Genomic DNA, 18057 nt, shown 5'->3' on the forward strand with positions numbered 1-18057 from the left:
AACAAGAAAGAAATGGACAATTACGTTATAGCTCCTAAGTCCCAAGCACATAATTGGTTAAGCCACCAAGAATGATATAATCAAAAGAGAAATTTGCATATTTCGTTTTCAACCATCAAAACGGTCTGTTGTCGAGGAGTTGATGCGAAGAGTGCTTCTTATAATTGAAAATTCGACCATTCCTTTTAATACAAATCACTCAAATACAAGATAACCATATAAGATGCATAGTTGAATGATGATACTTTGATGATCCTCTTAAATGACCAAATTGATGTAAATGATCTGAGATGAAAGCAGAAAACACCTTAACATAACACATCCATTGCAAAACCAAAGTCCATATTGCTCCGCAAAAAATTACAATGTAAAAACAAGTGATTGATGTCCTCATTAGACCCACAACCACCCATACAAAGTTGTTATTGATTTTGAAGTACATTCCACCGCAAAAGTTTATCGGTAGTTAGAATACGGTTATGAAGAAGACGCCAAACAAAAAGACTGATTTTTAGTACAACCATTTTATGACAATTTTTTAGTATGAGATAATCTTATCACTAAAAGTCAAACTGATTTGATTTATATCAGATTTGTCAAATCATTGGTTTAGCCCACCGTAATTATGGCATACCCACTTTCATACCAAATATAAACATATGCTATGTGAGACTAATAATAGTAATTTATGAACACTCATTCATACACGTATATCATCAATAAAGCAGTAGAAATGGTTCAAAAAACGGTGCAGCTAATTTCACACAGGAAAGATGAAATTAAATAAAGGCATGGACGAAAAAGAAATAGGCATACTAACCTAACCACTTCGGTCATTTTCATTTTTAATTTTTTCTTGAATTGGTCCTTAAAATATTTTTCCACGAAATTAATCAATACGTTACATTATACATTATGTTAAATTTCATAGTCCTTTGAGTTTGATGATTTTCCTAGATTAATATGATGAAGTGTTAATATCTAATACTAACAACACTGTAAGTTGATTGTCCAAGCTATTTTGCAGGTGAAACAGGTTAATGACATTGATTGTGTAGGTAGGTTTTTGATTTCCTTGTGTTTAAAGGTTGTGTACATTTGTCTTGACGATGATAGAGTTTCAAGAAATGTAGACCGTTTAATGGGTGCTTTTCAAAGGGTTGTTATTGGTGGCATATTCTTTGCAATAGTGGATTGAGACCCTAATGATCAAACATGGTATTTAACACTGCAAATAAAATGTAATATAAAAGACTAATTCAGGAATCAATTCAAAAACTGTTTTTTATTATAGTCTGTCATAATCAGATCAATACTATGATGGCAAAATATAAGGTAAAAGATATACATCAACCATAATTATATATGTGATATTCTACTTGTATTGATCAAATTTAGTCAAGTCAGGTCTTAATGTTATCCTTAAAGTCATAAGCAATCTCAATCAGTTTTGGCTCAGTTCCCTTTAACCCTCCAAAACAGATCCCAAATGGCATTCCTTGCCTATCATACCCTGCTGGTACAGTGATTGCAGGATACCCTCCAATTGACAGCATTGAAGTAGCATCAGAACCTATGGCCAACACTGCATCCAATTGATTCTTCTTAATCAGCCTCTCAACCCCATTTTTTGACAATTGCTCCATCTTCTTCACTGCCTCGATTTCACTTTCGCCAAAGCCACTGGTCATTTCTGATGCCATAAAGAAATCTTGCCCATACTCATTAGTCTTTTCCTGTTACAAGAAAACCATAAACAATTCACTACTAAACTACCAAATTAAAGTGAGCAAAATACATACTAAGCACTGATGCGTCAAACATTAACGGATGTCAGACACCAAAAAGACTTGAAGAGTCGATGCTATATAGCAAAATGCAATACTGTATCTTATGCATAATATAATAGGGATACTGAAAAGTTTAAATAAAATTTAACAACATATACGAAAATATTTGAAATTATGATTTCCTTGAGGCTTTCACATTCTATTGAACATTAAAATTTGAAGTATTTATATACTTACTAAATTAGGGTTGTTGATGTTAAATTCTATAATCTCAGCTAGAGACCTCACGGGAGAATAAATGAGCTCCTGCAGAAATTTGTTGATGGACAACTTGAATTCTAAAAGTAAGGTTGCCATTTCACCACTTTGAGAAGGGTCCATAAGGATGCTTAAATTTTCCACTTCCAAATTGTCCACCACTGTTGCACCTCTTTGTCTTGAATTTGCAAATAAAACAGACACAACTCAGTGTTAGTATACATTTGATTTTTTTCTTTCTATACTATAAATATTGAATATAGTGTGCATTATTAAGAATCAATGTGCAATTAGGTGTGTGTGTGTGTGTGTGTGTTATGAATTATATTATATTTTTACCTCAACACATTGAGATGGTCCTCAAAGATGGAAGTGACATTGGATCCTTTATAGGGAATCAAAAATGGATTCCTCAAAACACCTATTTTCTTTCCATTGAGCCCTTGTTTATTGAGGAATTGCTTATAACCACCTGAAGGTATAAACTTAGCTGCTGATTTTGTAGCTTCATAATCTCTTGGGTCAAATCCAACAATTACATCAAGCACATGAACTGCATCTGAAACTGTCCTGCATATTGGTCTATACAAAAAAATACAATCTCACATTTAAAATTAATAGAAAAAACTACATTTGATGTCCTTTAACTTAAATTTAAAATTTCAAACAGGCCCTTTATTTAATTTGTTTCAAGTTAGTCATTTATGTTTAAAAACGTCTGCACTAACCCAATAGTATCTTGACGAGGTGAAATCGGTATGACGCCAGCCCTGCTAGTGAGTCCAACAGTTGGCTTGATCCCCACTACTGAGTTGTGATCAGCTGGACAGATAATGGAGCCATGAGTTTCTGTCCCCAAAGAAACTGCAACCATGTTAGTTGCCACTGAAATGGCTTATCCAAAGCTAGACGTGCATGGACTTTCGGATTCCACATAAGGGTTCTGCATAACATAACTAATCAGTACTTATACGCTCATGTTTACTAATCAGTGATACTATTCTTCAAATTAAGTCAACCGATATCAAGGTCTTTTTTTTTTTTTGAAACTGCGAAATATTATTCACGTCGAGAATGTGCAAGACGCACAAAACTCGCGGCCGAGACAAGGATACAAAAAGGTGCGCAAAACAGCACAGCTAAAAAGCAGAAAAAACTAAAAAGCACCCAGCCACACCACGCAGGGAGGGAAAAACAGACCCATAAAAAACCCCCAGCAGCTGAAACTCCAGACAGCTGAAACTCCAGACAGGTAACAGTCCAGCAGCCATACAGCAGCGCAGGTGCAAAGAAGCAGGACAGCAATGAGGCTGTCATATACTCCTAGCCAAAACAGCAGAGCAGCAGCATACCAAAGCCTCAACGCCCACCTAAAAGGCCCAAAAATCCACCATTACCGCACCAAACACGCTTGTGGATTCCACGTCCATTCATAATACAAACAAACCGGCAACTTCAAACGACTCAAAACCCACCTCCATGCTAACACCTTAATATCCTCCACCATGTCGTCAATACCAAAAGGAGAATTTTTAAAAATAAAGTCATTTCTAACTCTCCAGATGGTCCAAATCGCTGCGTGCCGGATTATCCGATACCCCTTCTGAATCTTCTTATTCCTAGACAACTCATCCCACCACTTCCAAAGATGAAACAGGTCCGGTGGTGGATAATAATTGAAACCGAGCCATGACAGAAGCTTGGTCCAAACTGCTGTTGCCGTAACACAATTGAGAAAAAGATGATCCGACACCTCCGGGACCCCATGACACAACACACAGGAAAGAGCAGAATCTGGTGGTAAGACATGCCTCCTGAAAAGATTGACTCTGGTCGGGATCCTTCCACGTAAAAGCTTCCAAGAAAAGGCAATCACCTTGGCCGGTGCCGGGCTTTTCCAAATATGTGTGAACGCCAACAGCTGCACCTCTGACAGTGGGTCAGACACCACTATGTCATCCAATTTCCTATACATGGAACTCACCGAAAAGGAACCCTTCTCTTCCAACTTCCACCACCACCTATCAGGCACATCAAGCCTCACAAAACCCCGCAAATCCAGCAGTAAGTCATCCAAAATCCTTTCTTCCCAAACGAAAAACGGACGTCTCCAAGAAAAGTCCCAATCTGACCCCAAATCAAGTGCCCCACAAAGGTCTCCCACTTTGGCCTCTCTTTGCTCAGACAAATATGACTCATCGTGTCTTGGTTTACTTTACTTTATACTTTGAACTTTGAAGATTATTCATTTTGAGTAAATAGTAAGTACCAAAGTAATACTTGAGAAACTAAATGAAAGGTTTATTTAAACGTTCGTAGGGACGAGTTACTACATAGTAACCAAGGCCCGTCCACCTCTGGGGCACCAAGCTTTTCCTAGCATAGTGGTATAATGAATCCGATACCATTCTGGGACTTAGCATGCCAGAACGAAGCTTACTGATGCAATCACTCCAAAACAAACTAAGAAATTAAATATGTATTGAAAAGAACAAGCTAACAAGCTGATGGGACTTAGCACGCCAGAATGCAGCTTAACAATGCAACCACTCCACTTTCCTCTAATTGCTTTCACCATTTCAAAAGATGCTGCATTGGTTTTCCATTTAGAGCAAAAATAACATCACCTCATTGACACCAATCGAGCCAAATCCACAAAAATAATCCACCAACCAGATTCTATCACAACTCTTTGAAACCTTAAAACCAAAATTGTGACCAAAAAACACAGCTGAACACACACAGTACGCCTACTCAACCAACAAATGAACGATGTACATTAATCTGGTGTTAATATGCAAATGCTGCAGAGAAAGCACAACGACAACTGATCACAATAGGTACTGAACCGATCAAATGACAGCAACCACAACAGATGCTAAACAAAAATTTCTAGACTGACAAATTAATATCTTACAGCACACTAGTTTTTGCAATGTTGAATAAAATTAGTACCAGCACCAGGCAAGCAAAAACAATCTTGAAATATTCATCACATTCCAACCAATATGAAAACCAAAACCAGTAGACATTGAAATAGATTGTTAACATGTGCTAATTCCAATCTCATCAGCTTGAGTATGCCAATATTACCCCAAGAACATAGAATCCAGTTACTCAACCAAATTTCTATTCGGCTATAAAGCTCAGAACACTAACACCACTTCCCTACCTCCAACGTGCCAAATACAGAGTAACCATCTATCACCCACCACACCAGAACCAATACTGTGAAGAATGTGAAATAGCCGCAGCACCGGCAAAATCAATTCCCAGCTACACTTCCAAGGAATTTGGTAGGATTATCCCACCATTGGATTAAACCATAATTAAAACCTTTAACTTGATGTCTCAACCACCACCAAGATAAAGTTTCACACTATCAGTAAGAGGTAAATTACGATCCTCTGAAAGTAAATTGTTGCTGTATGCTCCTTTAACCGAATAATCATCACTGATATCAGAGCTCCACACCCACCTCTCTGCTACATTTTCGTGTAAAAAAGTTGTCCAACAAAGAGCAACACTACTCAACTGACTCACTTGCCCATTGGTAAAGATTCCTCCTCCAAGACCACCCACCACCATCCACATCAAACCAATAGAAAACATCTCCGCCACCGATTCGTCTTTAGTATTGTTCTTTTTATTACATACTCCCTTCCTTCACTATTATAAGCAAAAAAGCATGTTAAAAATTTCCAAAATATATATGTTTGGAAAGTTACATTTGGTCAATAGTTATATAAATTAACAAGTGATTATATCACAAATGGATGGATGCTTGGTGGTTTAGCTTTGGAATTTATTCGTGCAATCTTCATCATGTTCATCATCATCATCATCTTCTTCTTTTTTTTGTTCAAGTCGTTGCAACAGTCCCCCAATGCAAGGTCTAACAAAAAGGTCTTAAATTTTGGTCACTATTATACGCAAAAATTAAGTTTTTAAATAATTTAATGCTAGTTGAATGAACTTTTCCAATAAAATCAGCAAGGACAATATTGTAAACTTGCCTTATGTTTTAGATGAAATCCAAAAAATTAATTGCACTTAATTAAACTTTCTATCCTTGTCGACCTAACTCAGTTGACAGGGACATTGCATTATATATACAAGGGTCGAAATTCGAACTCCGGATTCCACACTTATCCACCTTAAATGGATGGAATTTTAGTCATTAAGCTACTTGGCAAAATATATATGTATATAATTTTAATCATGACAAAAGAAATATATAATTCTAATCATTGTGAAGGTATTATTTTATTTTTTTTAATAATAGTGACTGGAGGGAGTATCTCTTAGCCTCATTCCCCCAACCAAGGATCATACACTCAATTTTCACCATTAGATCAAACAGTACCAATAGTACACAATAAAACAATCCATCTATTCCTCATTCAATATAACTAAAAATAACAACAATATTTAGAAACATAGTAAGAGAGAGTGATAGTGATGAGTACTACTAACCAAGCCAAATCCACCTCTAGGGCACCAAGCTTGTCCTAGCATTTTTGAAGAACGAATCCCATACCACTCTGGAAGACTAGTTTTCCCCAGAATGATAGCACCAGCATCCCTTAGCTTCGAAACCACGTGCGCATCACGTGGAACCTTCGATCCCAACAATGCATAAGAACCTGCTGTTGTATTTAGTTTATCAAAAGTGGCAATACTGTCTTTGATCAAAACAGGTATCCCATGAAGCATTGAACGGTCACGATCTTCTCGTCTCTCACAATCAGCCTTGTCAGCTTGATCTCGTGAGTCAGGATTGAGTTCCAATACAGCACCAAGTATTGGATTGAGGACATTGATTCTGTGTAAGTAAAAGTCAACGAGCTGTCTTGAAGTGAGTGAGTTTCGTGTGAAGGCATCTTGTATGTCTTCTATTCATTGATTGTAAAATCTGAACATTCATCTATTGCATTGATAAATGCCACTGCAAATAACATTAGAGAAATACAAACTTTGGTTCTTGTTGCCATTTTTATTTTGTTGAAACTAAGATGGATAAAATATATATTAGTAACTTGAATTCAAAAAGATATTAGTAACTTGAATTCGGGTCAACTTCTTGGGTGGATAAAATATATTAAATGCATTTTTGCCCCTCTAATTTTTAAAAACTTGTGATTTTGTCCCCTAACAAAAATATAATAATATTGACCCATAACTTAAAAGATAAGGGACCAACGTTGTTGAGAAGACGTCACATATCTCAAAATAGATGGCAAAAATTGCTATTTTTTTACAATAAGGTGCCAAAATTGTTATTTTTTAAAGTTAAGAGGCGAAAATAGCAACATTTTGTAAAGTTAGGGGACAAAATTGCAATTCTTTTGTTAAGGGGCCAAAATCAAAACCTTTGAAAAGTTAAGGGATTAAAATTACACTTAAGACTATTAACAATAAGATAAATGCTAACGAGTGCCGGCACTTTTTAAATGCCTTAAATGGTACTCCCTCCGTCTCTATATCTAAGCACTCATTTAACTTTATTTTTGTCCCTAAGTGCGTTTGGTTTGCAAAACAGTAAGTACTAGACAGAATAGACTAGTACAAGATAGAACAGCACATGACAAATTTGTATCTTATTGATTTTTTTATAAGATTCTTGGGGACGAAATGCTATTTTGGTATTTTAGACAACTTGTATGTGGGACAAAAAGTTGTGTTGTGGTTTGGTGAGGGACAAAAATATCAATTTTTCTCCTGTCCCTTGCCTCCAGTTTGTCTTGTACCAAAACAGTTTTACAAATCAAACACTAGACAACTTGAGTTGTTCTGCCCTTTGCTTCATTTTTTAGCAAATCAAATGCACGTGTCCGTTTGATGATCAGGATATGATAGATGCATGATATGATATAAAGCTGGATAGAGATAAGATATAATATGATAAGCATTAATCATATCATGTGTTTGATGGCCACATGATAACAAACAAGATATCATTATAATTAAATGAAGGGTCATGTTAACCAGTGTCTCTGCCTCCCGGGGCACCGGTTAAGGAAGCCAAAAGAAAAAATTGTAAATAAAAAAAGACATTTTTTTAAACTTTTAATGCATTCACTGCACAGCTTTCAATACAAAATATTATTATATTTGCTTCCTTAACTAGTGTCCGGGGGCATCGGTTAACATTTTCCTTAAATGAAAAACTTGCTCTCATAATTAATTAAATATTGTAAAAATGACATGTTATTAATTATAATAGAAAATGCATGCTATCATAATTTAAAAAATGACAATATTTTAAAAATGGCAAAATCTCAAGATAATAAATAAAGAATGATCTTCTAATTCCATCAGGATAATTTCTAACACAACTTATACTCAGGATAGAAATTACAAAGGAAAGTTAGGATAGGATAGGAAAATGGTTTATTTTATCTTATCACTTAGGTGCATCAAATATGAGATTTAAGCATAATATGATTAATGTATCATATCATGGCTCCCTATCCTCACCATTAAACGGACCTAAATGTAAACCTCTTTTCAAGTTACTAGATACATTTATTTATTTATTTCCTAAACATATTCCTAATTAATACTCAATCCGTTTCAAAATGAGTGTCGCTTTAGCCAAAAAAAATTATTTCAAAATAAATGTCACTTTACATTTCCAATACAACTTTAATTTTTTTCTTCCAACTTTACCCTTAATAAATACTCAAACTTTTCTCTCACACACAATTTTCAGTGTAACTTTAAGTTTGTCTTATTCTTATAAAGTAAGGTTATTTTAGTAAAATTGCTATGACATTTGACTACTTTATTCCATTCCTTAATCCGTGTGCAATTGGTTAAAGTGACACTCATTTTGAAACGGATGGAGTACTACTAATTTACCTTGAAATATGAAAAGTCAAATTTAATACACATACAAACAAATGATAATTTGGCAATATTAACACACAAAATAGACATATTAATTACACTAACAACTTTTCTTAAAAAATGTGAAAAAAGCAAAGAGAACTTACATATAGTTACAGAGGGAGTAAGTTTTATGAAAGTTTGTGTATCCAATGTATTAGAAATTGAAATACTTAATTTTTTTAAAGAATAATTACTTAGGTACCGTTTGATCAGACTTTTTTACGGTCTAAAAGCTACTTTAAAACAAAGTTAAAATAAAGCTCTTTAAGAAAAAGGCTAAAGTTGTTTGGTTTCTTTATTTTTTTTATTTTTTTTTAGTTCTAAAGTTATTTTTGAGTTAAAAGCTGTTTGGCAAAATATTGTACAAAACTTTGAATTTATTATTTTTTTGTGGTGTCCGGGGTTCGAACCCGGGACCTTGCATATATTTATGCATTGTCTATAAATAAAAAAACTTTGAATTCATTATGAATTAACATAATAAATAAAAAAAATGTCTAAAATATTTTTTGAAGGGAAAAAATGTTTAAAATATAAAAGAGGCTCAATGACGTTTATTTTTACCAATACTATATTTACTCAATGACGTTTATTTTGTGTAACATGAATACAAATTTGTATCATCATATAAACGACTTGTTAAATATTTGAATAGGAGAAATAATTTAAGGAGGCTCAAATAATAACATAAATAATATCAAAGTAGTTTGGAAAATTAAAAACAATAATCATCTTTTTTTTTTTTGAAAAAGACATAAATCATCACAAACTCAAACATTTCTACTCTTCATCAACGCAACTCTTATTTGATTTCTTACTTTACTCTCCATCAACGCAACTCCTATTTGATTTCTTACTTTATCCATGTAGCCTCCATCTTGCACTCTTCCTGGATTATATGAACTAATTTCTTCATTTATATTGCTTTCTTCGTCAGGCTCAATCATATATTCAGAGATAACATCACATTTATTAAACTCTTCATCTTCAACTCCACACATTCGAATAAAGTTGTGGAGTGCTGTTGTTGCAACTATGATCTTTTGTTGTTTGATTAGTGAAAATGGTCGCATATCACATAAGATATGCCACCTTTTTTTTCCAAACTCCAATTGTTCTTCAATGACATTTCTCAATGAAGAATGTGCATGGTTGAACACTTCATGGATACCTTCTACTTGACTACCATCTCTAAAATCAGGAATGTATAAGTGTGTATATATAATGAGAATAATTGGTTTTTTCTTTTCCAATTATACTCTATAACAAATTTTGTTATAAGAATACCATATTTTTAGTTTTGGTCAAAAAGATAAGAATTTATATTATATAATATTATATTTGTTACATTGCTGGTGTCATTGAAAAAGATATGTTTAGTTTTTTTAATAAGAAAAAGATATGCATAGTTTGTTACAATACAAATGTGTAAATTATATATAAGTATAATTTTTTTAGGCAACTACACTTGTACTTTTAATTAAAATCAAAATTTTATAAAAATAATTATACGCATTACACAACACTAACAAAAATTATACGCATTAGCATAACAAAAAAAAAAACAGAAAGAGGAACATAAAGTATTACTCTAAACGCTAATGTGTGTGTATTTCCGTGGTTGAAGAAAGGGAATAAAAATATTCGGTGTCATTCATTGACAACGTGAATACAAATATTTGCAAGGTTGTGATGATCAAAAGATATTGAAATTAATATATAAGTGATAAAAAAAGATAATAAAATTCCTTAAAAAAAATAGATAATAAACTTAAATGGAACCTCATTAAAAAATTAAATGGACCGGTTAAAAAAAATAAAATAAAATAAAATGGAAGAAAAAAGCATATTGAAAAAATAAAACAAAAGGTTGCCGGCGGGAGTTGAAGAGAGATGCTTGTGAAATAAATTGGGGAGAAATAGTTTTTTGAAGTAGCATTCAACAACTTTTGGTTAAAGCTCATTCCATTCAATTTTATGAATTCTAAAAAAAAAAAGTACTTTTTTTCGAAGATACTTTATTGATATTGTGTTTGGCCTAGCTTCTCCTTAAAAACGTAGAAAAACTGAAAAAAAAACCGAGGCAAACGGTACCTTAATTTAAAATACTAAAGAATGTCTCATGATACTCGTTAGCATGAAGGAAGCTAATTGAAAATCATGAAGGAATCATGAAGGTTAATTATTTTCAGATTTAGGGGCTAATTAAAAATCAATTTGGGAATTTTACAAGTTAGGATTCTTGAATTATAGATATATTTTAATTTCAGAAATTTTTAATTCTAATTATTTAATTTTATGATTATATTTTAATATTAATGACATGGAAATAAGTGTTCTAGTGATAGACCATGTAAGCAATGTCATGTAGGATCACATCATTAACGGACACGCCACAACAGCCTTATCGCTCCACTTCTTAACATCCCCACTCCAACTACCTCAACCACCTTATATCTCCCGAACTAAGGTAACAACTAAACAAGGACATCCATGGGCATGTCCATCCCAGTCATGACCATTTATTGACACCGTCTGCTAGTTATTTTATGTCCATGTACTATGCAATGTATCGGACTCGAGCTGAATCCAATGCTCTCTATGCGTTAAATAAGTGTCTGGTTCTTATAAAATTTTCAAATTTCGCTTTTAAGTCCCTCTAAATTTTTTCTTCAAATTTTGCTCTACATATTTCCTATCACCACTTTTGCTCTTGTGTATCCTTCATATTTTTGAATGATTTTTTTTTCCTTCTAAGAATGTTTAGAATACTATAAGAATCTCTTCCAAAAAAAATTCATATTTAATTCATCCTTGTTAAAAAATCGTATGCAGCGTGGGGTGGAAAAGAAGGTCTTCAACTCTTATGGAAGCCGTCGTGGCAATGATGAAGTTATGTCTAGGGGAACTTTTGCCAACATAAGAATTGTAAACAAGCTATTGAACGACGAAGTTGGCCCCAAGACTGCACATTCCAACAGGGGAGAAGCTTTATGTTTTTGATGCAGCAGAGGTGAGTTGCCCTAACCAACCAAGAGGGACATGCTTTTTATTACTGTTTTTGAGTTTTCCAAGTGTCATACGTAGTTTTTTCCATATGATGCTTTGCAATGGTCTTACATAAACTGCTTATTGCAATAATGGATTAAATATGAATGGAATTGATGATGAAGTAGTTGCTTGTTGCAAGACTCGATTAAGTATGAATTAAATTGACGAATGCAGTTGCTTATTGCAAGAATTGATTAAGTATGAATTAAAGCACACCACAAAGTTATTAATTGTTTTTTAAAGTTTTTAAAGTTATTTGCAAGAATTGTTTTTAAAGTTATTTACTTATGATTTAATTTTTATGATCAACTTATTAATTGTTTTTAAAGTTAGGGTCATGCTAACCGGTGTCTCCGGGGCACTGGTTAAGCATACAAAAAAAGGAAATTCTTACCATAAAAGGAAGTTTTGTTGACTTATTTATGGATTAATTAAACAATTTTCAATGCAATAATTAACATATAATTTCTCTTTTTATTATCCTTAACCGGTGCCCCCGGGGCACAGGTTAAGCATACAAAAAAAGGAAATTCTTACCATAAAAGGAAGTTTTGTTGACTTATTTATGGATTAAGCACACCACAAATATTGTTCTGTTTTTTTTTTTTTAAGGAAATACTAGTTACAAACCCATGCGAGGTTTAATAACGTATCTTGAAAAAAAATTGTTCCAAAGGAAAAATGAGTAAATTAATGAATATTGCACAAACATTATAAATCTTTATCAGAATATTTATGAAAGTTTTACCAAGTCTTGAATAGAGATTAATATTTGTGAAATTGTGATGATTGATAAAAGAATTAAAAAGGATAAAGGGTATAGAAATAAATTTATTAAAGAATTAAAAATTTGTTTAAACTTATTTTTGTTACAATTTAGGCCTAAAAAAAATATTGGACTTCATTGAGTTTCTCTCTAATTTTTTTATCAGGCTTGAAGCTATGACTCTGAGTTTGAAAACTGCAAAATTCACAAAAATTATTGAAGAAAGACTATAAACAAATAAACGGCATCGCTCAAAAATGAAATCATATTTGGCTATAGTGATCAAGCAAACAAAAAAAGGAAGCATATTTTTTTTTTTGGGCAAGAAAAGGAAGCATGTTAAATACCTATAATCAATGGATTCTAATTGCATAGGGGTGACACATATACTTTCTCTGTCTAGTCATCAATGAGAGTGATTGTTTTGCGCTTTCCTTTCAGAATTGTTCTTGACGCCTCGTTTTGGAAATGCTAAACAGGAAAATAACTGCAATATTAGTCTGATGCATATTAACATGGATAAGATGTATGTGAATATAGTACATATAATTTATAAAATGAAGGTAACATAACTGATTTTAAGCTAAAGAAAATGTATCATGACTTCTAATTTATCTTCCTATAAAGTCTAGATAAATGCATCCATGTGCATTATATGTACCCTATTGACCAATTAACATTGTTGAAACAAATGGAAATTAAGCATCACTCCTGCATGTGCATCTATAGCTAGCACCATTTGACATTGATGTCTTCGAACATTTGGTTAGGATTGAATTTAGCTGTTTTTCAAATAGTAATGCAATATGTATCCTAACACAAACTATGCACAGGAAATAAAGAATAATGCAATATGTATTTTTAATTTGTGCGTAAAAAAACTCAAAACATGTTTGTGCATAAAAAAAGTAGACCTTGACTAAGTTTATAAATTCAGCAATTGGTCTAACTTGAGACATATTGGAAAAATCCTTCTACAAAGTACGTTGAGAAGAAGCCGAACGGAGGTAGTATTTCGTATTGTGTTGTGTGTTATTCTGTTCTGAATGTTAATTGTTTGCTCTCTCTCTCTCTCCCTCCCTCCTCCCTAGGTATATCAGCAAAATTGCAAAAGGCAAAGTCCCCAAACGCCGCCGTTCAGGTACATCTATATTTACATGCATTTTTTGTATTGTAATCATAAACTAGTTGACAGATTCCAACGTCCCCAAATGCTTTTTTCATTTTTTTTTGGTGTTGTAACGGTGTTTCGTTGCGTAATGACTTTCCGGCCTGATTTTTGTTCACTCTGTAAAAACGTTGAAAAAAACTTCGACCTATACCCTTTTTATAGCAGCCTTTTTCTCTCTTGATAATGGACATTTTTTTTTTTGAAGGAAAAAAAAAATTAAAGGAAAAAAAAACTGTCCATTACCTTGGATTAGGGTTTTAGATCATTCTTTTTTAATTTTTTTCCTTTGATTATTGTTAGCTGTTGGCACCAAGAACAAGAAGGTCAAGAAGAACATGAGAATGTAAGTCCTCTCTTACTTCCTTCCTTCCTTATTTTGTCTCTCTATTCATCCATTATTGCCTTCTTTTTTGTTTTCATTTCAAACTGTAGAAGTATTTGGAACTCCTCAAACCCTTGTTTTCATAACTTATGCAGGGACGTAAGCCAAATTTCCCTGGATGTTTCAAGCAACTCAGAGTCGGATCAACATGACAAAATTCTTGAACATCCAACATCCTGTAAAGAACCAATTCCTTCCAGAACTACAACAACAATCAAGAAGTACAAGTACAGATCGTTTGAAAAGACTCATCAAAATACTCGTGTGGATGTTTCAAGCTACATTGATTTTAAGAGTTATCTTGATTATTGTTCAATACAGGAAAAGGGACCAGTCTCTTTCAATGTATCCGACAGCGTGGATTCAAATGACTACAAGAGAATTCTGCGAGGTCTAATATAGCAACAAAAAGTCTGGTCGACTTGACAAAATTAAACATCCAAGATCCAATCACCTCCCACTACCAGTCGTAACTTGTGCGACAGTAGAGGAAATGAGAAAAGTTTACCATGTTGTTGGCCCTTATTATAGGGTCATTATAAAACCAGACAGCTCCCTTCCCCCGAAGCAGAAAAACAAAAGGTGGGCGGCAATGCTGGAATTTTCTGAAACTTGCCAGATTCCTGACCACAACTGTACTCCATATTAGTGCTGATGTCAGGTTCCAGACTCTTTTCAACAATGATTTAGAATTCTAAAATATTTTCAGTGTTGCGAGTCGATGAAGTGACCTTGCATAAGACTATATTACTACTAAGTTTATTTTTCAATTTGGTGTTTATTACTTTATTCTAGACTAGTTTGTGGTTTGTCTTTGCAACTTATTTCTATGTGTGAACGCATTACTACTCTTCTTGTGATAATTATAGATCTTTCATTTTGGCAAATTATGATTGCATAATTTAATGTTTCAACTAAATTATAATAATCCTATATAATGTCTTGTTAGTTGTTTGATAGTTACGAATATTATTCCTTTTACTTGCTGAAGAAGCAACATAAATATAAACTAGAATCACCGTTTAAAAAATTCTTATGGGGTGGGGGAGAGGATTCTAGGAATGAAGCTGTTGTGTTGGTTTTTTCATCTATTTTTGTAAGTAGATTCCCGGAAGTTTTTTGAGTTGCAGCTGATTTTGTTTTTTGTTAGGATCTATCTGAAAGTTTAGTGTTGTCTCTGGTGTATCTTCTGTGTCCCGCTCCTTCAGACTTGTCAAAGGGGTTATGAATCTCTTTGAGTAGGATAAATTTCAATTTGTAGTTTTTTTTTTTTTTTGTCTGGTTCTGTCCATTGATCGAGTATCAAAGTGGTTTAGGAGTATAAGGATGTAGTGTCATAGCAGTTCAGGAGTTTTGTGCAGTCTTTGTCATTGTTAGATTCCTTTGCTTCCTGCACTGTTGCGTGGTTTCCACGAAGCTATCAGTAGTTTCACTATCATTCATATCAGTATCAATAATGTACTACATGACACAATTAAGTTATAAAAAAATACATTAAAAACATTATTAAACATTAAAACAAACTAGCATCTCAAAATATACTAAATGTTCAAAAAATACATTAAAAACATTAAAACAAACTAGCATCTCAAAATATACTAAATGTTTAAAATAATTTCTTGTTGTGGTTATACTACATGACACAATTAAGTTATAAAAAAATACATTAAAAACATTATTAACCATTAAAACAAACTAGCATCTCAAAATATACTAAATGTTTAAAATAATTTCTTGTTGTGGTTATTCTAATGCCCAAAACGTTTTCATAATTTTCTATTAAGTCTTGTTGAAGGTGTTGGTGAACTTGCTTATCGCAAACATGGTGTCTTCTACGGATGAACTTTTGAAAATCATTATTAGAATTTGTTTAGCGGTGTAGCCGGGTCATTGCTCATATGATCAAATGATAATCATGTTGTGCAATATGATACACGTGTCCATTATTATTGAGTTTAAATAGGTGAAGTTACAAGCATAAGGAATTTTTGATACCTATCTCAATGGGTCTTGAATCTTACAAGCATAAGTTACAAAACAAACATAAACAATGGATTTAGGTTCCTTTGATTGAAGCTAAGAAGATTGATTTTTAATTTTTTTTTAGATTCCAACTCATGAAGATTGCTTTTTATTAATTGGGTCCATAAAAAGCTTGTTTCTTAATTGCAACACGTGAAGAATTTTTTTTTGAATGTTTAATTTTAATTTTCTGGTTTTTTTTTTCTAAGAGCAACACGATGAAGATGAAAATGGGTTATAGTATAGTTTCATGGTGGGTTAGCATGCCACCCTACTATTATTGTTTGCTATATATATTGTATCATTTTTTTTTGTTTCATAAACATTCATTGATATGTGATTTTATGCATATTGAAATAGACAGTGAACCATGATAAGAAAAACAGTGAATTCAACAATCACCCTGCAGAATAACAGCATGCAAAAACTCAAACAAAATCATAATACACATTGCACGGGTATTATAATGTGAGATTGAGTGATCCACCAACAATCAAAACATAGTGTTACTCATTTGATTTAGAATCTAGTTTTTCTTTTTCCCTGAAAAGGCAATTCAGAATCTAGTTTATGTGGTTTTTCGTTTGCAACTAAAGAAACTTTGATGCTCTCCAAAAACCAAACACAAATTTACTGCCAAGATGTAATTAACGTAGCGATTTTAATATATGGGTTCAACAATATCAAACCGAAAATTTCCAATCTATGTTTTCCCTTAAACTTTGCACAGCTTACTAGTCTAAAAGCGAGGATGAAACATAAAGCGTTTTTACCATACTCGCTGTAATACAAGGAAAATTACTGCACAGATATGGTAATAAATGCAAAATCACTGACGACCTTGCTTGGACTTGTTATTTTGTTGACCAGCTTTGAAGGAGGCAGATCTGGAAATACAATTCAAAATCGAAATTAAATCGCATAATCTAACTTAACAAAATTATTAAGAGGTTTTGTATCAAATCGTGTTACTATTTCCAGAAGAAGAAAAAAACTGAAAAAAAAACATACTTGCTAGAATTGGAAGTCTGGTCCTTTGCAGCATTCTGAGAAGTTTTTCCACCCTTCTTCATAGGGTGAGGAGTAGCTATATGTACATATTTTTCATCATCTACAACACGAATTTAATCAAAGATATGATCACTGCATAATCATCTACTTAAATTCTCTCTTTTTTTAAAGACCGTACTTAAATTCTTGAAATACATATCTTTGTAAGGATAATTTTGTGATTTCCTATGTAACTAAGTTGTAACTGACGATGTGACTCCCTCGATAGCTCTATAAATGTAGAGTCATTTATCTAATATGAACTTCATCCTATTAAAACGATGAAAAAACGGTATTTCCAAAATCATTGAATTTGTCCGTATCGACGACCAATTTGGATCTGACGAGTTTCACCTTTAGCAGTGATGGAAATGATTATGCAGAGCCCTTTTCGGCCTTTGGCAGGTTGAATAGTTTTGGCAATTCGTAATTGTACGGTTAAGGATACATAGATCCTAAACATATCAAGCGAGACACTTGTCGTTTTAGCTATGCATAATGATTCATCCGACTTTGCCAAAATTGAGTATCTGGTCCGAGTCTTTGTTCCTTTACTTTTACCGGTATTCCTGATCAGAAAATATGTGGAAGCAGTCTTTCTTCTGTGAAACATGTAAATATTGCTGCAGACATTCATTTACATTGGGACGAGCCTCCAATGGTTCTATTGAGT

The 18057-nt window shown here is 33.1% G+C and overlaps 1 protein-coding gene across 4 annotated transcripts; it reads right to left on the reverse strand.

Moving 5' to 3' along the window:
- Window positions 1-1258: 1258 nt before the first annotated feature.
- On the reverse strand, window positions 1259-7062 carry LOC25492802 (probable amidase At4g34880). 4 transcript variants are annotated; one of them, XM_039833809.1, is made up of 6 exons: window positions 6525-7062; window positions 5004-5717; window positions 2777-2991; window positions 2388-2630; window positions 2028-2226; window positions 1259-1736 (listed from the first exon to the last, which is right to left on the reverse strand). In XM_039833809.1, exons 3-6 carry the CDS (start codon window positions 2920-2922, stop codon window positions 1404-1406), a joined length of 921 nt encoding a protein of 306 aa, XP_039689743.1. In that variant the 5' UTR covers window positions 2923-2991; window positions 5004-5717; window positions 6525-7062; the 3' UTR covers window positions 1259-1403. The 4 variants fall into 4 exon arrangements, with proteins under 4 accessions (XP_039689743.1, XP_039689742.1, XP_024636716.1 ...); XM_039833808.1 differs by having other exon boundaries at window positions 4382-5717; XM_024780948.1 differs by lacking the exon at window positions 5004-5717.
- Between the last annotated feature and the right edge of the window lie 10995 nt (window positions 7063-18057).

Source organism: Medicago truncatula, chromosome 4, assembly GCF_003473485.1.
Source record: "Medicago truncatula cultivar Jemalong A17 chromosome 4, MtrunA17r5.0-ANR, whole genome shotgun sequence".
Lineage (NCBI taxonomy): Eukaryota > Viridiplantae > Streptophyta > Magnoliopsida > Fabales > Fabaceae > Medicago > Medicago truncatula.

Bases quoted from the DNA above. Each gene is read 5' to 3' on its own strand.
- LOC25492802 (XM_024780948.1), bottom strand. From the start codon at position 2,922: ATGGTTGCAGTTTCTTTGGGGACAGAAACTCATGGCTCCATTATCTGT. The intron at 2,227-2,387 runs GTAAAAATATAA...TGCAAATTCAAG, and splicing joins GACCATCTCAATGTGTTGAG to ACAAAGAGGTGCAACAGTGG. The intron at 1,737-2,027 runs GTAAGTATATAA...TTCTTGTAACAG, and splicing joins ACATCAACAACCCTAATTTA to GAAAAGACTAATGAGTATGG.